The sequence below is a fragment of the Anastrepha obliqua genome, chromosome 5 (genome assembly GCF_027943255.1).
Source record: "Anastrepha obliqua isolate idAnaObli1 chromosome 5, idAnaObli1_1.0, whole genome shotgun sequence".
Taxonomy (NCBI): Eukaryota; Metazoa; Arthropoda; class Insecta; order Diptera; family Tephritidae; genus Anastrepha; species Anastrepha obliqua.
Genome location: NC_072896.1, coordinates 2,719,334 through 2,742,758, shown reverse-complemented (window position 1 = coordinate 2,742,758; position 23,425 = coordinate 2,719,334). Strand labels below are relative to the sequence as shown.

The window sequence follows — 23,425 nt, the reverse complement described above, 5'->3', positions numbered from 1 at the left end:
TTATTGCTCAAGTGAAACAGCTGCATCCTTATCGGGCGATTTCATAATTGCCAAACGAATTAAATACCAAATCTTCTTGCCGAACAACAGACGATAAACCTGTGTCTCTAATGTGTGCGCTGTCAGCCAGCTTATAATACTTTTATACTTATTAAATTGTATTAACACCTGCTGTTCGAGCAGATTATTAAGCCGATTTGTTATGGGCTTAGAATTTATGACACCTTGCAATTGGAAACTTACGCTCTCTAAGCTCAAAGTCATTTGTAGGTCATGAATGCGCAATGAGCCAAAGATTATAGCCAAATCATAACGGAACAAGCCATTTAAGCGCAAATTTTCGAAGCCAATATTGAAGTCACCCTGTGCCTTGAAGTCTGAACGTAAACCCAAGATATTGCGCAGATCAAGCAAGTCGCTAAGCTTAGGTTTTCTTACAGCGGTAATGTTGGAGAAATTGAAGAATCGATTCTACGTCTTAGCTATAAATTATCGAGGTTGTCGATTTTCATTTTATTCAGATTAAAGATTTGTGGGTCCTCAAAGTAGTTGCAGAATCTGAAAGTTGAAGGAGGCGAGCTTTTACATATACATTTACATATAGTTGTTAAGAGCTTACGTAAAGAAGACATTTTTGTAGACAATTGTGAGGTTTTCTTTTTTAAGGGGCGCTAAAGGTGGTACACCATATTGCGGCCAACTCAAAGTCATTTGTTGTAGTATTTCTTCCATTGCTTTTCGTAACTTCGTGCCGGTCGCAAAGGCAGGAAATGAAATGAACATGAAATGCTTTACTTGCTTTGTAAAATAAAAAATGTAAATAAAATATTGCAAATATGTCCCATTGTAAAATTATGAGAGCGCCACATAATGAGAAGTTTTGCCTACTTATTTATTAATTTTTTTAATTTCAATCTTTTTTTAATTAAAAATATACTTGATTCTATACCAAACACCTGGGCTGAAATCACTCTGATATGGGTTCCCGGTCACAGGAACATACGGGGTAATGAGATAGCGGATGAGCTAGCAAGAAAAGGCTCGATACTAGAAATAGCAAAGGCGGTGGCAGTCTCCACCCCACTCAACACATTAAAAGCATCCATTGCTTCACATTATCATGCTTTAGCCGAAATAAGATGGAAGCAACTAACTACATGTATTACAACAAAAAACACATGACCGTCACACAAAATGACGAATGATCTGTTTGGATGCTCTCGGCCAAACATCTCATGCATCACTGCAACCCTTACAGGTCATTGGAAAGTAGGAGATCATGCAGCTAGACGCAATCTATCCTTCAATCCTATCTGCAGGAGCTGTCAAGCGGAAGAAGCAAGTCTTTTCCACTAATGTCCAGGGCTAGCTAGGGCACGACTCCGCACCTTTGGTAAGCCTTTCCTGCAGCAAATTAATGAGATCTCAGACATCGAGGTAAAGAATTTGCTGCTATAGTTGGACCTCACTAAATGGATTTGACTTAGAACAACAAAAAAACACATTATTATACGAGGACGGTGGTAGTAAAACAGTGCTGGTCACTAATTAGGATTATTTCAGTGGAAATACTCAACCACTTCAACAACAACCAAACACCATTTTAAATCAAGTTTCAAACTTTTGCAAAATTTAAAGAAATCTGCATTAAAATTTCAATCATAATTTCTAAAAAATATTTCATATGCGATTTTTTAGCTCATTGAATTATGATATAAAATTGTGTCAGTTTAAAGTGGCTCAAAAATCGCTTTGATTTTTAACAATTTTATTTTATTTATTTTATTTTTAAAATTTTTTATTTTATTCATTTTTAAATTGTTTAAAATTTTGATGAAAATTTGTCGAATTTTTATAAATCTTGTATAAAGTTTGAAAGTTTTAATTATATGATTTTTGTTTATAAAAAATACTTAAAATAAAATAAAAAAAATCAAAACTTGTCAGTATGAAAATTACGAAAATTTCGATTTGTTGTTCTTAAAGATCGATCAGTTTCACGTCTTTTCAGGTAGTGAATCAGCTGCATATTCTTAAAATCTTTAACATTTTTATTTTTTTTAGTTTTACTTAATATAAGCCTACTTTTTAAAATCATTATGCGCTCTATGTTCATCATCAATTCCTAGAGTTCCAAGTTGGTACATAGGTCCTCCGCTCTATATTAGTTAGAGAATATTTTCAAGTTTAAAATACCTTTTCTATAAAAGTCACTGTCCAATTTGTATTTCATGTCATCTCGAAAATCCTTGGAACCAATTCCGGTAAGCCATAAAAGAGAGATGAGTAGCACAACCTGAAAGGCCATTTTTGTTTTGTTATTTTTTCAGATTTATTTTTGAATTTTTTTTTATAGCGCTCAGCATTTGCAAATAAGGCTTTACAACTTACTACTACTTGCATTTCAGAAAAAATTATGTTTTATATAGGCATAGAATATCTTCAATGTGCTTACATAGGTAGCTGGAGGACACTAAGTATTTGTAAAAAAAATTTAATTAAATAAATTATTTTTGTAAAATTTAAGTCTTTCTATTCACAATATTCCACAAATAGTCTCCATACTATCATCAAAATCAGTTTACCTTTAATGGCGAGTGTGTAATCATTTTATTTATAATATTTGAGCTTATCAGCCATTGAAAAATACAGGTAATGAATCTATATTTTTATGTGAGTGGCATTCCAGAGGCCTTGATTTAAATTATCATGACATTGACTCTTGTAAATATGACAGTTTCAAGAACCTTAATTGCATACAAATGCTTGGAAATATACCATCCATTATATGTAATCGAATTGTAAAAGAAAAATATTTTTTACTAAAACTTTGTTTTTCCCTATAACTACTTCGCTAATTTTTTGCGTCTTCGGGGCAGCGACTTCATCACTGCATTTGAATTCAGTGCCAGTTTATATGTAAGCCCATGTTTCGTTCCAAATTTGCTGTTTGCTGAAGATAGTGTCGCTAGAGGTGCCATTTATTTGTAGGATGAGGGTTAGAGAACTTTTGGCGTATCCAATTTTTTGTATGTACAGGGTTGCCCATATTCGACGGACCCGACGGATTTCGACGACTCTTTGGGCCCATTCCAATCGACGAGGCTTGTCCGCAGGCAAAAACCTTCAAAATCTTCAATCTTCAAAATCCTCAATTGAATCTTATACGGGAATAAATACAAATCAATGAGGCTAATTCGTTGCAAAGTGTTCCGAGCAATGCCCAACTGCTGAGAACGGCGATTTTGGGATGTCTTTGGCAACGCCTTGGTCGGTTTTGATCTGGCCTCTTTGGATTAGAAAGAGCATCACCAGTCGAAAACCTTTCGTACAAACTTTTAATGGTGTTCTTAGAAGGCGCACTTTTCACATTATTTAATTTTTTATACGCACGTTGAGTTTTCACAATTGACTTCTTTTGTTGAATGTAAATTTCAACAATTTGGGAGCGTTCGCGTGGCGTGTACTGTTCCATGGTAAAAATCTGCTTGGACTGACGCTTCCAACGCGGTATGTCATTAAGCGATCTGACGTCTCTGTCAAAAGATATAGGGTTGCCAGATGGGTCCGTCGAATATTGGCAACCCTATATGTATAAGTAAATAGCTGCGTATAAGTAAATATCTTTTTTTTTTTTTGCTAGAGAAGATACAAATAACAATAAGAAACGTGATTTATATGCACAATACTCCAGTGCAATCGCCAATATGATACCCATATTTTATAAAATATAATCTCAATAAAATAAAAGCCTTTGACCACAGTTGCATCGCTTTATGACGTTGTTTTTAAAATTCCAAGTGCACGTATTGCCGATATTTTTATGCCGTTCATTGAAATGAAGGGTCTACGTTAGAAATTTGTCAAAATAACGGTAACGTTTGAAAAAAATTTTCTAATGGAATAATTAGCTGGGTAGAGTAGTGGGTAGGCTCAACAAAAGCTGAAATGAACTCTCTTGGTCTTACGTGGAACGAACTGGGATTTAAGTATAGCTCAAATCCGTGTCCGTTGGCAAAAAGACGTGGTTGAGACGCCCTTTGTTAAAGGAAAGGAAAAAAAATGGAAATAATAATTAGAGTATTAAAATCTGAACATAGCAATAAGCTACCGTAGAAGATGTTGATGATTAGCCGAGGAGAAGATGGTGTTTTGAACCCGCTTCCAAAAAAAATTCAACAATATTTTCTAAGAACCTGCATGAGCAGGTTGGTTGCTCTTGAATACTTCCCGCTTGATTTCGCTCGAATTTCATTCGAACTCCGTTTCAATTTCCAAGTATGTGCTTGAAAGTCTAACACGCTTCCTGCCCGGGGAAATCGTTCCATATTTTATGCCAATCTAGCGTTAATCTGTTACTATTGGGTAATCGAAAAAGTCTTTTCGTATTTCTAATCAAACTTCAACTCATTTTTTTTTATATTTATAATGAACTTTAGTAAACCAAATATGTACCATTTTGGTCCACCACCTTTTGCCATTTTTCTTCTAGAGACATTATTCCATCAGTGTAAAACTTTTGTGGTTTTTCGGCGAAAAACTGCGACAAGTAATTTTCACAGGCTTCTCTTGAAGCCAACTTTATTCCATTAAGGGAGTTCTGCATTGACTGAAACAAATGGTAGTCCGATGGTGCAAGGTCAGGGCTATATGGTGGATGCATCAAAACTTCCCAGCCAAGCTCTCCCAGTTTTTCCCGAGTCATCAAAGATGTTTGTGGCCTAGCGTTATCCTGATGGAAGATGACGCCCTTTCCGCTGATCAGTTCTGCCCCTTTTTTTCGATTGCTTGCTTCAATCTCATCAGTTGTTGACAGTAAAGTGTAGAATCAATCGTTCGAGCAGGCTGGAGCAGCTCATAGTGGATGATTCCTTTCCAATCCCTTTCGAGGCGTCAATCCTGGCTTTGCGACCATTTGTTGAGCTTGACCACTCTTGCACCATGATCTTTTTCGCACATTATTGTCGTATTTGATCCACTTTTCGTCTCCTGTTACCATTCGCTTCAGAAATGGTTCGATTTCATTTCGTTTCAGCAAAGAATCACAGATGTTAATTCGGTCCATTAAATTTTTCACAGATAATTCATGTGGTACCCAAACATCGAGCTTCTTTTAAATGGTTCAAAACCTTTTGATGATGAATGTTTAGTGCCTTGGCTATAACTTTTTTTCAACTTCTCCGAATTTAATTTTTTTTTGGTTAAATGAAGCTTACAATGTCACCTTTTTAACACCATATGATATGACACAATGTGATTGGTAGCACTGGAGATAGATGACTCCAACGACATCTATTGACAAAATACGAAAAGACTTTTTCGACTACCCAATATTAATCCTAATGACTGCATTCCCAGTTAGCCGCCCGAATACCACAACACCCTTAACTTCTTTTATGTTTTTATTCTTATTTGAAACGTGTTTTTATATATTTTAATAATAAATCAAATGTTTATGATTCTATTGACATAGTTAAGAGAAGTCATTTTAAATAAACACACAAAAGGAGAAAATAATCGAGTCGCTGCAATATTGGCTCTTGGTTCGTATTCGTTATTCGAATGTTGATTGATGATTGATTGATAGCTTAATCTAACGCAGGAGTTTGTAGTTCAACTGAGGATAATCTCGATGCACTTGAAAATAATTTATGAAGTCCAGCGAGGAATAGCCGTTATTATTACGTTTCTATTTTATGGTACGTTCACCTTTGCCCACCCCTTGTAACCAAGGAAACAGGTATATATGGAATATCGATATTTTTTCGCTATATAAGGCGGTGTTTCAGTCATTTAACAGTTACACATCAAAAAATAGTTTGGTGTAGAACAGTTATTTTTCGAGAAATATAAAATGCGCGCAACTGTCTTCATTTTGTTCGGCCTTTTAGCTTTTGCTGCCGCCAACCAGGCAACAGACTTGGACGAAGATGAGTGGGATATATCGTTGGAAGAAGGTGGGTGCACAGTACATTGTAAAAGTATTTTTTTGTTACCCTTTATAATGTGATATTTTTCTTCACTAACTCAAGCTCAAGGTCGTGGTTTGATACTCAACTCACAAGCCAAAAAGGCTTTAAAGAACTTTATGGCGCAGCTTCCCTGCGGTTGGCCCGATCTTGGCATTCCCCCACTAGCACCCTACACAAATGCTGATCTAACCTTGCATTTGACCAAATCTGTGGTCGAGTAAGTGGCTGCCGTTTGTCTGTAAACCTTAATACTAATAGCACATTTTTTGTTCTTCCACTTAAAGGACTATAACTCAACTCCTTCGTTTTCGTTTTGATGGTCTTGACCAAATGGATATAAAAAAATTGAAAGTTAGCTATACATTCAGCAAAAAAGTAAAATTCCACTTCATCTTCAAGGAGCTGAAGGCCACAGCTCAAGCTTACAACACGGACACATTAATCGATCTATTGAATGAATTGGGTTTGTCAGTGCGATATGAGGGTTCTGGATCATTGGAATTCGCCTTGAAGAATCTGGCCATTGAGGGACAGTTCAAATATAAGATGCCATTCTTTTTGGGCTCGATCAAAATTTACAAGTTCCAAGCGACTGTCTCTCTGGGCAGCGTAACCTCCAATATTGGCGGCCTTTTGGGTAATGGAAACCTAAATAGCTACCTCAATGAACAGATCGAAACCATCATCCCCAACTACATCAATAACAATCAGAAAGAGATAAGCGAGAAAATTGAGTCGAACTTTGTGCCACGCGTTAACGCCTACTTGAAGGGACACAAAATCTGGTGGTTGTTTGGTCAAATGACAGGATCGAACAATAAATGCGACCCAACCCCAGCGCCATGGTTGGCAGTGCAGCAAAATAAGACCGATGTGGAAAACTAAGAAAATCGTAATATATAAAATAAAAATCATTGTTTGAAAAATACTCAAAAGTGTTGTAAATTAATTGGTTTTGGGTTGTATGCTTCAAGTTATTATTATTAAAAACGGTGAAGTACTGACCATGAGTTGAATGATCTTTTATCGGCTGTCTTTTCTTGAGTGCTAAAATTTCAAGTGTGAGGTTATGAAGTATGGGTTGAGTGATCTTTTATCGCCTGTCTTTTCTTGAGTGCTAAATTTTCAATTCTTGTTTTTCAAATTTCAATATTTCAAAGCTTTGAAGGTTCACAAATTAGTATCACCCTTTGAGTCATAGAATCCGTCTCGTTCCGTCCGAATCTGTTGCGTCTTTATTCCGAAATTTATTCATAAACTACATGTATATAGAGCCAGCCTTCACGCGTGCAGCTGCATGTCGCGATGTGTCACGCAAAAATTACGTTTGTGTTCACTCAAGTTGTCACAGTGACCACTTGCAAACTAAACTAATTCGAAAAAAATCATACTAGCAAAGTAAATAAATTAGAAACTAATATCATCGGAAATCATTCACCTATTTTAACAAATAACCATAAATCACATTTTACCACTTAATCAGCCAAATCTGATAACAAATCAAACTCGTACGAAAAATCCGACGCTTGCGCCGGGTTATGTTCGTGTCACTAATCGGAACGTATAAAAGTTAAGGTTACAACTGTGCAGGAATCAGTTGCTCGGTTGTTAACTTGCAGATCTAAAGGTTAGCTAACCACTCTTCAGAAAAGTTTCAAAATGAAGTGCTTATTGTTATTGGCATTCGTAGCCGTCGCCTTTGCCGGCTCCATACAACTGCCACAGTACGGGATTTCGCCAATCGATAATGATAGTGAAATTGAAGTCATCTACGAGAACGAAGATGGAAACGTAGAAAGTAAGTTGGCTATTCTAAATTATTTTGTCTCAAAAGTTCCTAATGCAATACTTGCTTCTTGCCGGCACAGTTGCTCCTCGTTTTATTGTATCGTGGCAAGCACGCCGCGCCATTCGTAAACTGCAGAAGCAAATGCCTTGCGGTTTCCCAAGTTACGGAATTCCACCGCTAGCGCCTTTGAAAAAGAGAGAAGCTTCCGTTCATTTGAAATATGACATGTTGGAGTAAGTAGAGGAAAATAATAAAGTGGAATTTTATTTATTTTTGTAACTTTCACTACCATCTAGAACCACTGATCTGTTTACCCGTTTGCGCGTAGATGGCTTGGATGATTTCAAAATCAATAAATTCAAGCTGAACATGATTATCTCGAAAATTACTTTCGATTTCACCTTCCCAAGCATAACTGTATCCGCTGCTGCATTTGAAACCGACACTATTATTGATGCATTGCAGAAACTTGGAATCTCCGTGCAATACGAAGGTGATGGTTCATTGGGTTTCGGTTTGAAAAATTTGCGTGTTGCTGGTACACTAAGATACAAAATACCCATCTTGTGGGGATCCATCAAAATCCTCTCATTGAAAACCACTGTTTCATTGGATAGTTGCGAGTCTGACATCACCGGTATCTTAGGCGATGGCAAACTAAATGATCTGATTAATCGTAAACTGGAAAGTGTGGTCGTATCGAGCATAAACGATAATCAGGCATCGATTTCCGAGACTATTGAGAGCAACGTAGTAACACGTGTGAACAAGTTGCTTAAGGGCAAAGACTTCTGGACTATATTGGATTTGATTATAAATAAAGATGAGAGTGAAGATGACCCAATTACCACAACATGTGAACCGCCAGAGGATCCTTGGGCTTAAAGGAAACTACATATTTGTGTATAATTTGAAGGATATTAATTTTGTATAAATATTGTCTTAATAAAAGTTAATACAATGATAAGGAGATGAACTGAATGAGTGGATTCCGTGCTATTTTTTAAGAGTGTTGAAACTCATGTTGTTCATGAAAATAGCTCACTTTTTTATCAGAATTTTTAGAAAAATTTCGAGTATGCAGTTTTATGTCCATCGAATTTTCACAATTGTTTTTTTGTTGAAATTTTGACAATTGTTCTTAACTTCTCTAACGCTTCTGATTGAAGTTGGAGGGTCTCTCAAAAAAATTTCATTAACTTAACACAAAAGCAAGTAAAAACAAAAATAAAAGCAAACGAAATGCTTCTCTCAGCTGTCGATAAAGTGTTTTTAAATATCTATTTTCGGCATCTTACTGAGTTGTTACACACGCGTTTTTCATCAGTCAGTCATAAAGGGATCGTAAGAGTGATTTGTTGAGCAAATATTCAAATCGTACATAAATTATAAAGAACGCAAAAAGGTCTGGAAAACGGACATCGTTTGAAGTGACTCAGTTCGCCTATTATAATTATAGAAGAGGAAGATGAGTGCAATGAAATGTTTTATTAACCCGACAAACTGTTTAAAACATAATAAATCGTGCAAATAATTAAAATAGGCTGGAGCCAAAATCTGCAAGTTGAAGACTAGGGAGAATATCTGAGCGCGCCGAACTTGTTTTGTTATGAAATGTAGCCACAAATCCATAGATTCCAAAAAGAAACCTTGCTGCTGAGCTTAGAAATGATGATGGGGTCGATTTTCTCATAAAACCGCCAAGTTTTGCAAAAGCGCAAATATATTTCACGAGTTTCTCGAAATAAGCCTTTCCTCTCAGCACAGCATATTAAGAAGCGATTATCTTTCGCTATGATGTGCGTACCTCATCCGGATAGCTACTGGAATGATATTATATTCCGCGATGAGACTGTATTAAAGCGATGGATCCTGTAGAGTGTGAAGGCAGTCATTAAAAGTATTGGAAAGGCAAAATATAATACCGTCAGTGAGATTTAGCAAACTTTCAGTCATGGTGTGGGGTTGTACATCCAATAAGGGAATGGATGATTTGGTGTTTATAGAAGATAAAATGGTTACGCGATAATATTTGAATATTCTGCAAAGCCATTTGCAAATCGTGCAATAAAATTTTGTTTCATTTCAGCAAACCTCAGTTCAAATTCTACCAACATAAAGCTCTTATGCTCAGAATGTGGTTACTTTTTATTGCAGTAAAGTATTGGAGCCCAAAGCCCGAATATTAATCCAGTTATTTTAAAAGAATGGCACATGATACCCCAGGTCCATGATGTTGAAAAATTTATTAATTTTATGAGAAGTAGACTACAAAGTGTGGAGGCTGGTTCCATGTGTAGAAGTCCACGCAAGTGTGGAAAGTTACTCATCGCCATTCACTTGGGAGTGGCCAGGACGATGCGGTACCAGCTGGTGGTAGCAGAGGAAGAGGAAGGCCTGCTTTGAGTTGCAAAGATCAGGTGGAGAAGAACTTGACTTGGTGCTTCCAACTGGCGCCGGTTAGCACGAGAAAGAAACGACTGGCGCGCTTTGTTAAACTCGAAGAAGTTTTATTTTCTACTATTGGCTATAAATTATTGATATTAGCCAAACCAAAGATTGAAAGAAAACCTTGAAAAAAAATATATTTTTTTTAAGTATTATATCTATTAATTACGCTAGATTAGCAGATGCCAAAACACTTCCTTGATAAGCTGTTTATGTGAAACGTTTTCACAAAAAAAATTATTGAAATCAGCTCAAAGTTGTGTAGTTCCCACTCATCGAGCTTATTTTGTGAACTTCCTTATGTAAATAATGCCAAAAGGCCTTCTGACTCAATTTCAGTTTCTAAGCAATCAAATAAGTGCTCGCGTGCCAGTCTGATTTCTTGATTTCCATAATTTTATCGATACTTTCTAGAGTAGTGTGAATATCGATTCTGCAAGAACGTTATTTATGGCAGATCCCCCTCTTCCCAGTTCGTCTGCTTTTTCGTTTCCATCAATGTTCCGAAGTCTTCGATTTACACTCAACGTCGTAAGGCTATTTCTGCTTTTTTCCACCAGTTTAGAGGTTGTTGTAGCCAAATCCAGCGCCTGGATTGCTGCTTGTCTATCCGAAAGAATAGAAAGATATTGCTCTTAACAGAGAAGTCTGCGAGTAGTAGTCTATAAGCTGACAATACTTCCGCCTGAAAGACACTGCAAGTATTAGGAAGTGGCACTAATTTTTCAATTCGAAGTCTATGAGAATATATACCAGCCCCAACACCACAGTTCATTTTTGAACCATCTGTGCAGACCATGGTGTCGAAGTTGTTAAGTTAAAGCCCCTTACTTCATTCCTTCGGAGATGGAAAGACAGCGGCAAAATTCCTGTTGAAAGTCACCGTAGGCACGATGTTATCAGTCCTCTCCGAGGTGAACTGAGTTTGTCGCAATAGTAGACTGGCATGGCCGTAAGTTTTTCTTTCCAGCAACCTGGTTCATTTAACCTAAATGCACTCATGGTAGCCATCTTCTCGACATGGAGATCTACCGGAATAACGTGTGTCAGTTGCATTATGAGCTTCCTTAGGACATGTTATAATTGGACAATCCGTTACTGCACAGACTGACCTCTATATTCTGCCACGTAATTTGATATTGTAATCTCTTCCAAAGGCTTCCCACCAAACTACTACCGATCCGTATGATGAAATTGGTCGTATAACCGTATATTCTGGTACAATTTTTTACTCTGGTATAAGTAAATTTTGCCCGTTAAAATGTTCTACAAAAATATGTTTCGCAATATTTTACATAGAACTGCTGAGCACATCACACATCTAAAATGTAAAGATCACGTAGTTTCCTATGCCGATTTACCATAAAAATGCCCAAAAGGTGAAAAGTTTGATCCCCTCAAAAAAACCTTTAGTAAACTTTCAAATCGCCGAAGACCTATATTTTTTTACCCCCTTTACCGTTGCGCGAGCCTGGTTAGTTTGGGAAAAGTTTGATTTTGTCGTACAGTGTAAGCTTTTCGCATACCCCCAAGAGCGCTTTCTCAAAGCTTTTAGGTACTTTTTCATACATTTTTCGCTCTATATTTCAACAGTCCTCTTGTTCAGCCGTAATCATTTGGTTTTTACCATATTTATCAGCTACTGTTCCTTTCAGAGCCGATTTAAAATTGATAAAAATCTGATAGTCCAAATTTTATTGGCTCGATTACCTCTTATAGCCGCATTATCGCAAATTTTTTGTGTACTTTCAACAAAAGATTAGGCTTCAAACAGGCAGGTGTTCCAGTTGTGGTATGCAGTTAAGAGTAAAATTGCGCGTTTGCTTTATAAAGGGAAAGTGAAACTGTAGCTCAGTTGTTTAATAGTTTTTGTTAACAATGTACAGCTTTTGGTTCCTTCTCTGCGCTTTGTTGCTTTTACAGACCGCACATGGTCAGCTGGCTAGTGAATCGGAGGAGTTGGAAATCGAAGGACGCACCAACTTCGATGATTATCTGCGTGAAGTAATGGAGTTTCTGCGCTTGCAAATGCCTTGTGGCTATGCGCCAGCAGGAATTCCCCCACTAGTGCCTTTGTATGCCCCCTATAGAGAGGTAGAATGGATTACCAGCAAATCGGAGTAAGTTGATGAATAGAAGTTCAATTTCATCTTTTTTTCACTTTTCCTTAAATTTCATCCCCTCCAGGATTCGCGGCAACGTTACCGAGCTCACTGTCACCGGCCTCGATGAATTTGATATACGTGAACTCCATTACAACAACTTACTTCGCAGAGTGCGTTACGATTTGAATTTCCCAGAGATTCTCTTCACTGGTGACTATAAAACTGATATTATCACCAAGCTTTTCGGTCCCAAAGTGCACGTTTATGGTGATGGCGAACTGCATTTGACTTTGAAGAATTTGCGTATCTATGGTAGCTTCATAGTGCGCCCTAAGGCCTCGGGCACAATGAAATTGACGAAATTCAAAGCAACAACGGAACTTGGGGGTGTGGAATCCGAATTGACTGGAATTATGAATAGCCCGACGATGGCGAAATTCTTCAATGCTTGGATTGAAGAGTTCATAAATCAGACATTTAACGACAGTGAGAAGGAAGTTGACGCGGCTCTGCAACGTTGGTTCGTGCCACTGGCAACTAAAGCGCTGGATGAAGTGTCAGTGATTGGTTTAGTTGCCTTAATGTTGGGCGTTATTGAGGGTACACTACCGCAGGAGACTTTGTGTTAAAGAAGAATTGGAAATACTTGTTTTGAGAGTGAAAATAAAGTATTATTAAATATCTTTGTTATCATGATTGTTGTTTGTAATAGACTAATAGAATCGAGATAGGAATGGGTAACAAATGTATTATGCCAAAATGGTTATGATATTTATAAAAACACAATTCTATATAATATTTTACTAAAGAGTTTTTAATATTGGTCGGAACGTTGGTTTGGAAATGTTCCTGTGTAACTCAAAAGAAGTTTTGACAAATTCAGACGATCAAGTGGCTTCACTCCTTCTGCAAAACTTAATTGTGTAATAGTGTGGGATATTTGTATGCAGAATTTGCCACGATGTACATTCAGAGATTCCCACTTCTTCGGAACGGCCTATGATTGTTATTAGTGCTTTAAGCGCCATTTAAATACCCATAAAACAATTTTTGCGCAAACGATCATATCTCAGAAATGGTAAGTCATATTCATTAAGTCTTCTCTGCCATAGAAGAAAGGTGAAGTAAGGTTCTTTAGAGTAAAGACGAAACTCCGATTATATAAAAACTGTATTTTTTGGATACGACGTCGAATTTGACATCATCGTTGACCTCATCAACATCGTGTGGCGGCGATGTAACATAGTAACATTTATTTTTCCACATACTGTCCAATATTCCTCTCATCGTCATAATTATCCACTTCTCCTTTCAGTACCTCACCGTCAAATATTTACTTTGATTTTTTTTTAGCATTTTCTGAACTAGTAAGAAATTGTCTATAAAATATCAGCAATCAATTTATTATGTAATTTGAACTGTTTTCATGTCGTACCCGTAAAACGGTTGATCTCGTTCGACTGCCTATTACGGCGAATAAAATAGAATTTTTAATATAATAGTCTCGATCTTGATTTCGCTCTTCCTAGATATCTTTTTTTATCTAAGCTGGAATCCAATCGTAAACTTAATAAATGAAAAAACAAAAATTCATTTTCATTAAGGACCCGGATCAGCCTATTGGATATTTAAATTCTCAGAACAGATGATTTTTAATAATTTCCAAATATTGCTCGTTCGAGAACTTAAATGAAGTTTGGCATTACTAGGCTATGAAAAGACTTAGGGCTGCGTTTATTTTAAATACATAATTGTTATATTTCTGTTGAATATTGTATACTATCTACATATCATATGAGTAGGGATGCCAAGATTAATAAAATGAAGATTATTAATCGAGTAAGTTTTTTCAAAAAGTGGTTTAATCGAATCGAATTTATTGTTCCAAATAACCGAATCACTAATCGATTAATAATGAGATGCAGATGAGTGGCGGACTTTTTCTGACTCTGAACCAAATCAGTTCTTTGCGGGCGTGAGCTGTTATAAAAAATTATTTGCAAATGTTCAGTAGCACTTAAATTAAAAAGAAGCTTTGCTAAATCAGTTTGAGTGGCGCCTAGGAATAATTGAATACTTATTTTTATTAGTGGTGTCAATTATGCTCTACACACGGTTTACAAAAATACATTTGTAGAGCCTACTGATGTTGCTTCAATAAAGCAATCGAATGTGAAAATGGTAGAGAAGAGACACTCATCTGCACGCACAAATCTTTTCATGATCTTAATAAATAGTTGCTTTATTCGATTAACTCTTGGTTTTTTTCGATGCGGCCAGTGCTGTAGCTTTAAGAAAAAAGAAAGGGTTCTCTTATCCCTTAATGATGATACCTTTCCTAAAGAAGAGCTAAAGAGGCAGAGTTCCCACGACAGCCGATTCTACGTTACCGGCCGGCCGACCCGGATTTATACCCGGCCAAGAACTGTCACTTCAATGGGGAATGTTTATGCTGCTATAACAAGGATTGCTACAATCAGGATTTAGACTGAAGCGAAACACTCTTGAAGCATATGATAGAGTATGAATGTTTTTTATCGAAAACTTTAGCTGCTTTCACAGAAATACTCGCACTTGATTGGTACATCAGAAAGTCTTTTTTTTCTGAAACTGAAACAGATGAATTTATTACTTTCTGGTTTGTTTTCTTTAGTTTGCTGAATGGATATTTTTTACGTCAGAATCCCGAATATAATTTAAGAACTAAAAGAAAAAATCAGGTTCCCTATTGGTAAAATTGCTCCAACACTATGCTAAAATTACATAGAGATTTGGTCTAAAGAACCACCGAGGCTGATATTATGGCGAAATGCCATCTAGAACAACGTCACCATATAGCCAATTATAAGAAATCTCTGTCTGCACTCCTTTTTACATACAATTTTTTATTCCTCTTCACATTAAGCGAGTTGCCTAAATGGGTTACTATACACTAAGTAATATACTAATATTCATGTTACAAAAAAAAATTCTAATACTCATTTTTTATGTACATATAAATATAATGAACTCTATTAATTGCTGCATTTCTAATTTCAGGTGAGTGTTTAAACCGACCCATTTATAATCGAGCATAAGGCGGTATGTATTTGCTAACCATATATTTTTCCGTATGAAACTGCATTGCACAATCTTCGTACATTGGATCACCCACAAAGTGTAGCTTCGTCGGAAATTTACGCGAATTATGAGTTTATCTAATACTCGTAACTGTCAAGAATTGAGTCATTATGTTTCAAAAACATATGGCACATATTTTATCACTTAATAGAAGGAAGTTATAACCGAAAGGCTTTGAAGAAGAAATTTCTCTTTTAAAACTGCAGCAGCTTGCACAGATTCGTTTTGGCTCATTTCGTATGAAATTTATGGACCAATATGGGCAACAACTGCGCCGACAACAATGTAGGTACATCCACAGATGGCTCTATTTGGAGGGTTAATATGCCGCTAAAATAAAAGTAGTATACTGTTTGTTATGTGTGAATGTGCGTATGCAACAAAAAAAAAATATGAAGAAAATTTAATACATAAAAGACAGCTCGAAAAAAGGTTTGCCCAGTTGAGTGTGTTAGCCTCGCTTTGAAATGATGAAAATGTTCTGTGGTTTATGACTGTTGTGAAACTACTTGGAAGTCATACTCGTATAGTGTATTTGATCTTATTTATGATTGACTAAAAGGGAAGAGCACGAAGGTGATTATTAATCTAAATGGAGGAATGGCTAGTTTCCATAGTTGGCTAGATTCCATATCCAGCGATCTGAGTATTTTGGACATGGTCTTAAATTTTACTGAGAATTGTTTATTAGTATTATTGATTAAGTATTTATAGGCTTCAACTGAGTTTGCAGCCCTGAAAATTTTATTATGGAGTCTTTTCAATACAAATATATTCGATTCTTTTTAATATTTTTTAAGATAAAATATACTTAAAATTATTTGAAAAACAAAAACAAAATATTATAACGTAAAAAAAATATTAAAAAATAAAAAAAAACAGTTTTTTATGATTTATGAAAAACAGCACCCTCAGATTTTTTTTTAGTTTTTCATTAATAGCTCTATACTTAGTAAGCCCTGAACGTTTCATAAAGGAATTCCCATAACTTTTCAAATTACATGAATTGAATACTAAAGTCATTTTACGCTTCGACCTCACGGTATTTTATGTTCACTTTTCCCTAGTATCTCATCCAAACCCAGCTCTCTCATCCAAGATGGAGCTGGATTGTGCTGAACGTTTGTGATTTTCTTCCACCTTATCTAATACTTCTTTTCGCTTTGGCATCACATTCGAGAAGAAGGTGTATTAGAATTTCTGAGCCTTGGTTGCAGAAACGACAAGTGTCAGTGCCAAGCCTATACAGATGGCTGCCCAATGCCCGTGACCATTCTTGGTTGGTGCTCAGGGAGGGTTATGAGCTGCCTGAACCTTTTTTGATTACACAACACAAATTTCAAATTAAGGATTTCAAAATACTAAATTTAAGTTATTATTTAAGATACCATCTCTCTTTTCGAAAGAAAATTTCAATCAACGCTAGCTTATGAATTCGTTGCACACTTACCCGCATCCATCCGCATTGCTGTCAGTTACTATCGCAAATGCAACCGCCGCGATAACTTCGCTCGACTGCCATTGTCATTGTACCAGTCGCTAAGCAGCTTCCGTTGTCGGCATTAATGTCATCACCAAACGAACCTTATACAGACCACAAATCAGCAAACTGGCAGAAGCCAAGAGTCTGCAGCACAGCAACAAAGCAGTTACATCGAACTGGCTAGGCGGCACTGAAAATCTACGAGTGCATGATTGAACTGACTGACCACATGCTGAGCGCACGGTGCAGCACTTTCGCTTATACTCTTTATTTGGTTTTCTTTGTTCCTTCGAGCACGCTGCCAACCCGGTGCGTTTGGGCTCGAATTGCAGGCTGTTGCAGTAAGTGCAAATACTGCAGCAACAACAAATATTGTGATTGTTGTGTGTGTCAAATCCTTGGACATCCCGCTGGCAGCTTAGATGATTGCTTCTACTTCTTCGTTTGGATATATTTGGTGGTCGGTCGGTTCGTATGGCTTGCGCTTTGACGTCTGTTTTGTTAGACATTTGTTTCGTATATAAATCGGATTAGATCGCTGTTTTAATTATGATTTATTGTGAAAAGGCATGTGCGTATGAACAATGTTTGGAAAAAGTCGGTTAATATTTTTGCATACATTTAGTGTCATTAGAAGTAGATTTATACATGATCCACTCTGACTGATCTTTGTGACTTTAATGTCAGAGTGTTTAATTATCCCTTTTTCTGATTGATGTGTCTTTAGTTTGATTTCATTTATTGAATAAACCAGCTAAATATCTATTAAAGTAGATTCGTATTACAATCCCATTTGAATATCGAATAAAAAATATTCGAAAATTGTTTTTATGGAGAAAAGGCATAAGACTGCCAGCAAAAAGCAAAAATTCGCGTTGATATTTGAGCCACTTAAAACTTCCACTTTATTATACAAAAATTCAATGATCGATAAAACTCCATACTCTAGAAACTCTGATTAAAAATAGTGAAATTTTGATGGGAGTCTGTTTAAGGTTGGATTTAAATCACTAAAAATACGCGTATTGATTAGAATATGAAACATTTATCTGGAGGCCTTGCCACTAATTTGCAATTGAGAGAATTTGACGAGCACAGAAAGCTTCCTTAAATATGCGCTCAAGTCGGAATTAAAGGAGCAATTGATTATTCATTTCTATGTTCATACACTTTCACATCGCCATTTCATCTTAAATTCAGTGAGATCCCGAGAATAGGACTCAGTTCGACTCGTTTGACTTTTCGGTGCCAAAGAAGAAATTTTTTGAATTTCTAAACTCTTTCTTTTTTAATTTATTTTTTTAAATATCATTAGTATTTTAAGCTCATATTAGCTTTAAGTGGTTTGTAGAAACTATTATTATGTTTTAGACTTGAAATAAATGAAAGGGACATATTTGCTTTCACATCATTCCATTCCATTTATTATATAGCTTTGTCCACAGCGTCTGGCTCTAGGCATCAAACCTACTCAGTTAATTTCTTTCATTTTCAGCTCCTTCTGCAATTTTTTACTTGTTCTACGGCTCTTGCGTAAAACTTCAAAGTGAATCTCAATGGCATACGTGTGACCTACTTGCAATTCATCCACCTGTCAACACGAGACAGATAAGTCGCCATTATGCCCATGATGTGTCTACTACGAGCTTAAGTTGTTTATGCCAAGCTTGTTTGTATGTATGTGTGTAAGGATGTTCCATTAGAGGCTTATTTGTCACAAATTCCCGCATATGCTGCATTATGAGCAAAGTGCCTTAAAAGCAGCATAACATAACGGGAATGTGAATACGAAGGATGTTTGAAGAAAAGCCCTAGTTGAGCGCCGTCCACTTTGTGACTAGCTGCGAAGTAACTGGTACGGAATTTATGAGAAGTGTGCTAACTGTCTTAATACCGATTTTCTTCCATATAACTAAATTAAGAGCATGAGTGCCTTTCAACTAGTCTTACAAGACGGTTGCCACTATTTATTAGTAATTGAATGTGGACTAGTACTGTACCAAAATGGGTTAATTCTTTGTTTATACAACCGACTTTACTACAAGTTTACTATACTGCAGGTAGAGTGGGCTGTCAACTAGAGATGTAGGCGTATAAATCAGCCATTTAGGCTGATAGCGTCTGTCACCGCTATTCATTAACGACCTCGTTAATAGCTTGGCAATTTAAGCAAAAGAGCTTCTGTGGCGTTGAATGGAAATGAAGTTTAGTGATTTCGTAGTAAATATTTGCTGACCATGTTTTTTGCTGCTGAAGGCATTAGCATGTGAATATGCTATAGAGGAGAAAAGAGAAATGAAAGTAAAAGTGAAAGTGAATTCACCACTGCGAGTGAGATTGAAAAAGCACGCAAAGAACTGCAAGTAGAAGGTAATAGCAGTTGGTGGTACTCGTAGATGTCTTTAGCCACAGATAGAAAGTTTAAAAAGTGTCGGGTGTTTCTTTTAGCTGCATGAAAAATATCGATATCGTTCATAGAACGAAGTGTTGAAATAGGCGCCGAGATGCCGATTCGTAGTCATTCTCAACTTGTTCACCTTATCCTTCGGCTACGTGGAAAATTTTACGTATGGATCTTCGCGAAATGGCATGGAATTATCCACTAGATTATAATAAAGAAAAAGTTCATTCCAACAATATTTCTGTTTTGTATTATATTTTAAAGTTCTCAAACTCATATCTAACCCGATACTATTTGCAACACATTTTATCCCTCGCATCCTTTTCCATAGTTATATCTTGTTTGTTAGACCCAAACATTCCTTCTTCTTTCTCTACCGTTGCCACTCTTCTCCGCACAATTTTCGTGGTTTCTGAGATGCACGGCTTCTCAAATTTTGACTGTTTATAGGTTTATAGGCTTATCCAATGCAGTTCCCTTATATGCGCTTTTACTTTTTGGCATCTGTCTGCAATTTTCCACTTGAATAGATACATATTTACTCACAGTTTCGTAATTTTCATTATCGTTTCTACTACTTAAGTGCAGTAATTTCCTTTCTGCTGTTTTTCTTCCCCGATTTGTGCTTTTGCAGTCATCACATAAGCCTTTACCAGGTTGCTGCTGCGTTTCTAATTTTTCTCCCCATCAATGTTTTCAAATCAATTACCCAGGATTGTACGTTCGCGCTCTACTTTGCGTGTGCTGCTAGGCATCAGTCGTCTTTTTCAAAAGTAACTTATCCTTCCTTTGGGTTAGCAAAGGAATTTTCCAGTTGGCTTGGCAAGCACAATCACATTAGGACTGGCTGTACCATTTCTATTTACTTGTGAAAGGTCGCGCAAATTAAAAAATCGTTTAGCTTTACTGGCAGTTGGAAGTTATCAGAATGGCGAATTGCGCACTTTAAGTGATCTTTGCATGATAACCTTGACTTGCATTTTCCCTCATCTGCTGGATTCTCATACGAAATGTGCGTTTGCGATTTTGCTGCGGCTCACAAATATTTATTCCTCACGGCTTTGCTTACGTATACTATTTACGTGCAATTATATGGATTTGTATCTTTTACCTTTCATTTTGAAGTTTTAAAATATTTTTGATTTATATCCAAACCAGCGCTAATTCTATTCATGTGCAAAATTTTCTTTTTCAATCTTCTTTTCATTTTCAGTGTCTTGCCCCTACTTAAGCACGTAATTCTCATGTTTATCCCTTGTTTTACTTCTAGCTCAGTTATTGAAATCATATTTTTTTGAATTATTACTTCGCGCTTGTTAAATTATTGCGAAATGTCCTTTTCTCAGCGAAAGGTCCTTGCGGTTTGTAGCAGCATTGACTTTGTGTCTGGATGTCCTTATACCTCACCAGACACCCCAATTGTTGTTGCATTGTGTCACAATGTCAAATTGCATAAATCAAGTGCGTCATAAATGAGTTTTGGAATTTACTGCGGTATGATTTTTTTCTAAGACTTTGTTTTTATATTTCCCAAGAAAATTTTTTAAATTTCAATTATGGTTGATTTTCAATGCGTCTTTGTGAAATTCCTATTTTAAATTTATTTTAAATTTGGGTTTTTCTTGTTTGGAAATCATATGCGAATTTTTATTGAAATCTATATGTATGGGTGTTTTTACTGCATGGGAATTATCGATATCGTTAACTATGGAGTGACAGGTGAGAATCCCAAACTGTGTTGTAAGATTTGGAAAGTCGTCATGAATCGTTTAACGCCAGAGCAACGCTTCCAAATTGTGGAAATTTGCTTTGAAAGAAAAATAAATAAATCTGTTCCCGAAGTTCATAGAGCGAAGTGTTAAAGAAGACGCCGAAATGTCGATTCGTTGTCGTTCTGAACTTGTTGGCCTTTGTCCTACGACTACGTGGAAAACTTTACTTAACGATATTGATTTGCATGCCTATAAGATACAGCTGGTACAATAATTGAAGCCAAATGACCCTCGTTTGCGTCGCAGTTTTGCTGATTGCGCTCATTTAGAATTATTATTCAGATTTATTGGAAAAAGTATTCAAAAATTGGACTGATCGAATTATCATACCAGATAATAATAAAAAAAAATCATTCCAGCAATATTTCTGTCTTGTATTATCGTTTTAAGTTCTCATTTTCACCACAAGACAAGCATTGGCAATTTGTGCATTACCTCATCTTTTATAATTCCGATTTGGAATTTCAATTTATATGAGGGGTGCTATACGCCTTTCCAATACCTGCTACCACTTTACGCCATAAGTACGGTATATAGTAGATAGATAGATTCTTTATGAGGTTTGCATTTCGATATCATGGTCTTTTGTGCCCAAGTACGGTAATATACAATCTATGCATTCGGGCCAAGTTTTAGTTCCCGAGCTTAATTGGCATTCCAGCTTGGTTTTTGGTTTTCGAATTTCGGTCTATACGTCAAATGCCACGCCCCTTTATATTGCCGTTAGCATTTGGTAAAGGAAGTTATTTTCTCCAAATCAGTGCATACGAGCCTTCAATGAAATCGGGCAAACGATGGTACACTCAAAAAAGGTATTTAAATATTTTAGTGTAACACATTTATGACAAGGCATCATAACGAATCAGAAAGAATTAAAGTAAAACTTATTAGGTTTTATAAAAATAAAAATAGGATCTCAAAGATGAAATTATACTGAAAGAAAAATAAATTTAAAAAATTTTAAAATGAAATTCTACGAAAAAAATTAAGAGAAAAATGGAAAATAGAATAATAATAATAAAAAACAGGAATTAAAAACATGTATGCACTAAAAAAAAATCTTTAAAAAGCATTTAAAATAAAAAAGCAAAAAACTCTTGTCAGAAGTGGGATTCGAACCCACGCCCTCAGAGAGGACCAGAACGCTCCATACACAACCCGTATCGCTACAGGTAAGTTATTACACTTGAGTCTGGCGCCTTAGACCGCTCGGCCATCCTGACATGTGAATAAATTGTTACAAATGTGTAAGCAGATATATTGCTCTGTCGTACCCAAATTGAGATTTAGACAAAAACTAAATGAAATTAGTTAAAAAAACAAAAACGTGCTGACTACGTTTGCGTGTAAATACATTATGAAAATAGTAATAGTACGTATGTAAATTTATAAAAAATCAATGTAAAAATATTGTAAATTAATCGCAAATAACTGTTACTTTTACTTCAAGGATTATGAAAAAGCGCTGTCAAAACTTTTAAGTTAAAAAAAGGCTTGTCTTTCAATTTATCTAACTAAGGCGCCAGTTTACGTACATTTGATAAAGAGTTTTCTTCTCATATTTGCGGTGTATCAAAACATATCGAAACCATGTTGAACAGGTATTAGTCAACTAGAGCAAAAACAACAATTTCGGGTATTTTATAGTTTCTTTTGGTCTTTATGTCAGGTTTGTAATGATAAAACATTTTTGAAGTTTGGCAAACTAAGTTACAAAAAAATTAATTGTTATAGTAAAACTACATTTTTGATTTAATAAATTAATACAAAATAAAAAGTAAAAAAATAAAAGAGTTGGTGCCTAACCTGAGATGCGAACCCGCAACTTCCGCACTGAAAACGTGTAGTATTTACACACTGAGCTACGAGCAAGAGTAAAAATAATTCTTTTTAGTACACATGCAGCTATTTTTCATACTGGGCACGTATTTCTTTTTTTTACTTGGGTATTAAGTTTTTTAACTGCGCTAATAAAATTGAAATGAGTAAGATTTTATTTCTCATTTATTTAGAAAAGGTGAAAATTTAAGCCTTTTATTAAAAATAGATGAGTAACTGCAGAATTATTTATTTTTTGGTTTTTAAATGTTGCAAAATTAATTGAAAATATTTTGGTTTTGTGGATTTTCTGTGTTCTTCGAGAATTTTTGTTTGTGAATAAAAGACTAAAATCATTTCATGAAAATAGAGAAAAATTTAGAAATTTGTGCCAATCAAGGAGCTAAGCATTAAGCACATTGATGTAAATCAAATCAAAACTCTGACAACCAACACTTCAAACACCACTTCTCTCATTCGTAGTAAAACATTTTTTATTCAAACGCATTCAACCAGA

The 23,425-nt window shown here is 35.9% G+C and overlaps 4 protein-coding genes and 1 non-coding gene across 5 annotated transcripts; 3 read left to right on the top strand and 2 right to left on the bottom strand.

Moving 5' to 3' along the window:
- On the bottom strand, window positions 1-732 carry LOC129247258 (uncharacterized). Its single transcript, XM_054886310.1, has 2 exons — window positions 620-732; window positions 1-433 (listed from the first exon to the last, which is right to left on the bottom strand). Exons 1-2 carry the CDS (start codon window positions 730-732, stop codon window positions 1-3), a joined length of 546 nt encoding a protein of 181 aa, XP_054742285.1.
- Window positions 733-5,796: 5,064 nt separating this feature from the next.
- Window positions 5,797-6,861, top strand: LOC129249410 (uncharacterized). Its single transcript, XM_054889214.1, has 3 exons — window positions 5,797-5,957; window positions 6,033-6,189; window positions 6,257-6,861. The coding sequence occupies exons 1-3, from the start codon at window positions 5,855-5,857 to the stop codon at window positions 6,855-6,857; spliced, it is 861 nt and encodes a 286-aa protein (XP_054745189.1). The 5' UTR covers window positions 5,797-5,854; the 3' UTR covers window positions 6,858-6,861.
- A 722-nt stretch (window positions 6,862-7,583) lies between these two features.
- LOC129249409 (uncharacterized) lies at window positions 7,584-8,742 on the top strand. Its single transcript, XM_054889213.1, has 3 exons — window positions 7,584-7,770; window positions 7,841-7,994; window positions 8,058-8,742. Exons 1-3 carry the CDS (start codon window positions 7,632-7,634, stop codon window positions 8,644-8,646), a joined length of 882 nt encoding a protein of 293 aa, XP_054745188.1. The 5' UTR covers window positions 7,584-7,631; the 3' UTR covers window positions 8,647-8,742.
- A 3,286-nt stretch (window positions 8,743-12,028) lies between these two features.
- Window positions 12,029-12,968, top strand: LOC129249408 (uncharacterized). The gene is made up of 2 exons (XM_054889211.1): window positions 12,029-12,329; window positions 12,397-12,968. Exons 1-2 carry the CDS (start codon window positions 12,088-12,090, stop codon window positions 12,941-12,943), a joined length of 789 nt encoding a protein of 262 aa, XP_054745186.1. The 5' UTR covers window positions 12,029-12,087; the 3' UTR covers window positions 12,944-12,968.
- Window positions 12,969-22,188: 9,220 nt separating this feature from the next.
- Window positions 22,189-22,313, bottom strand: Trnal-caa (transfer RNA leucine (anticodon CAA)). The gene is made up of 2 exons: window positions 22,276-22,313; window positions 22,189-22,233 (listed from the first exon to the last, which is right to left on the bottom strand). It is a non-coding gene; the product is annotated as a tRNA-Leu (tRNA).
- Between the last annotated feature and the right edge of the window lie 1,112 nt (window positions 22,314-23,425).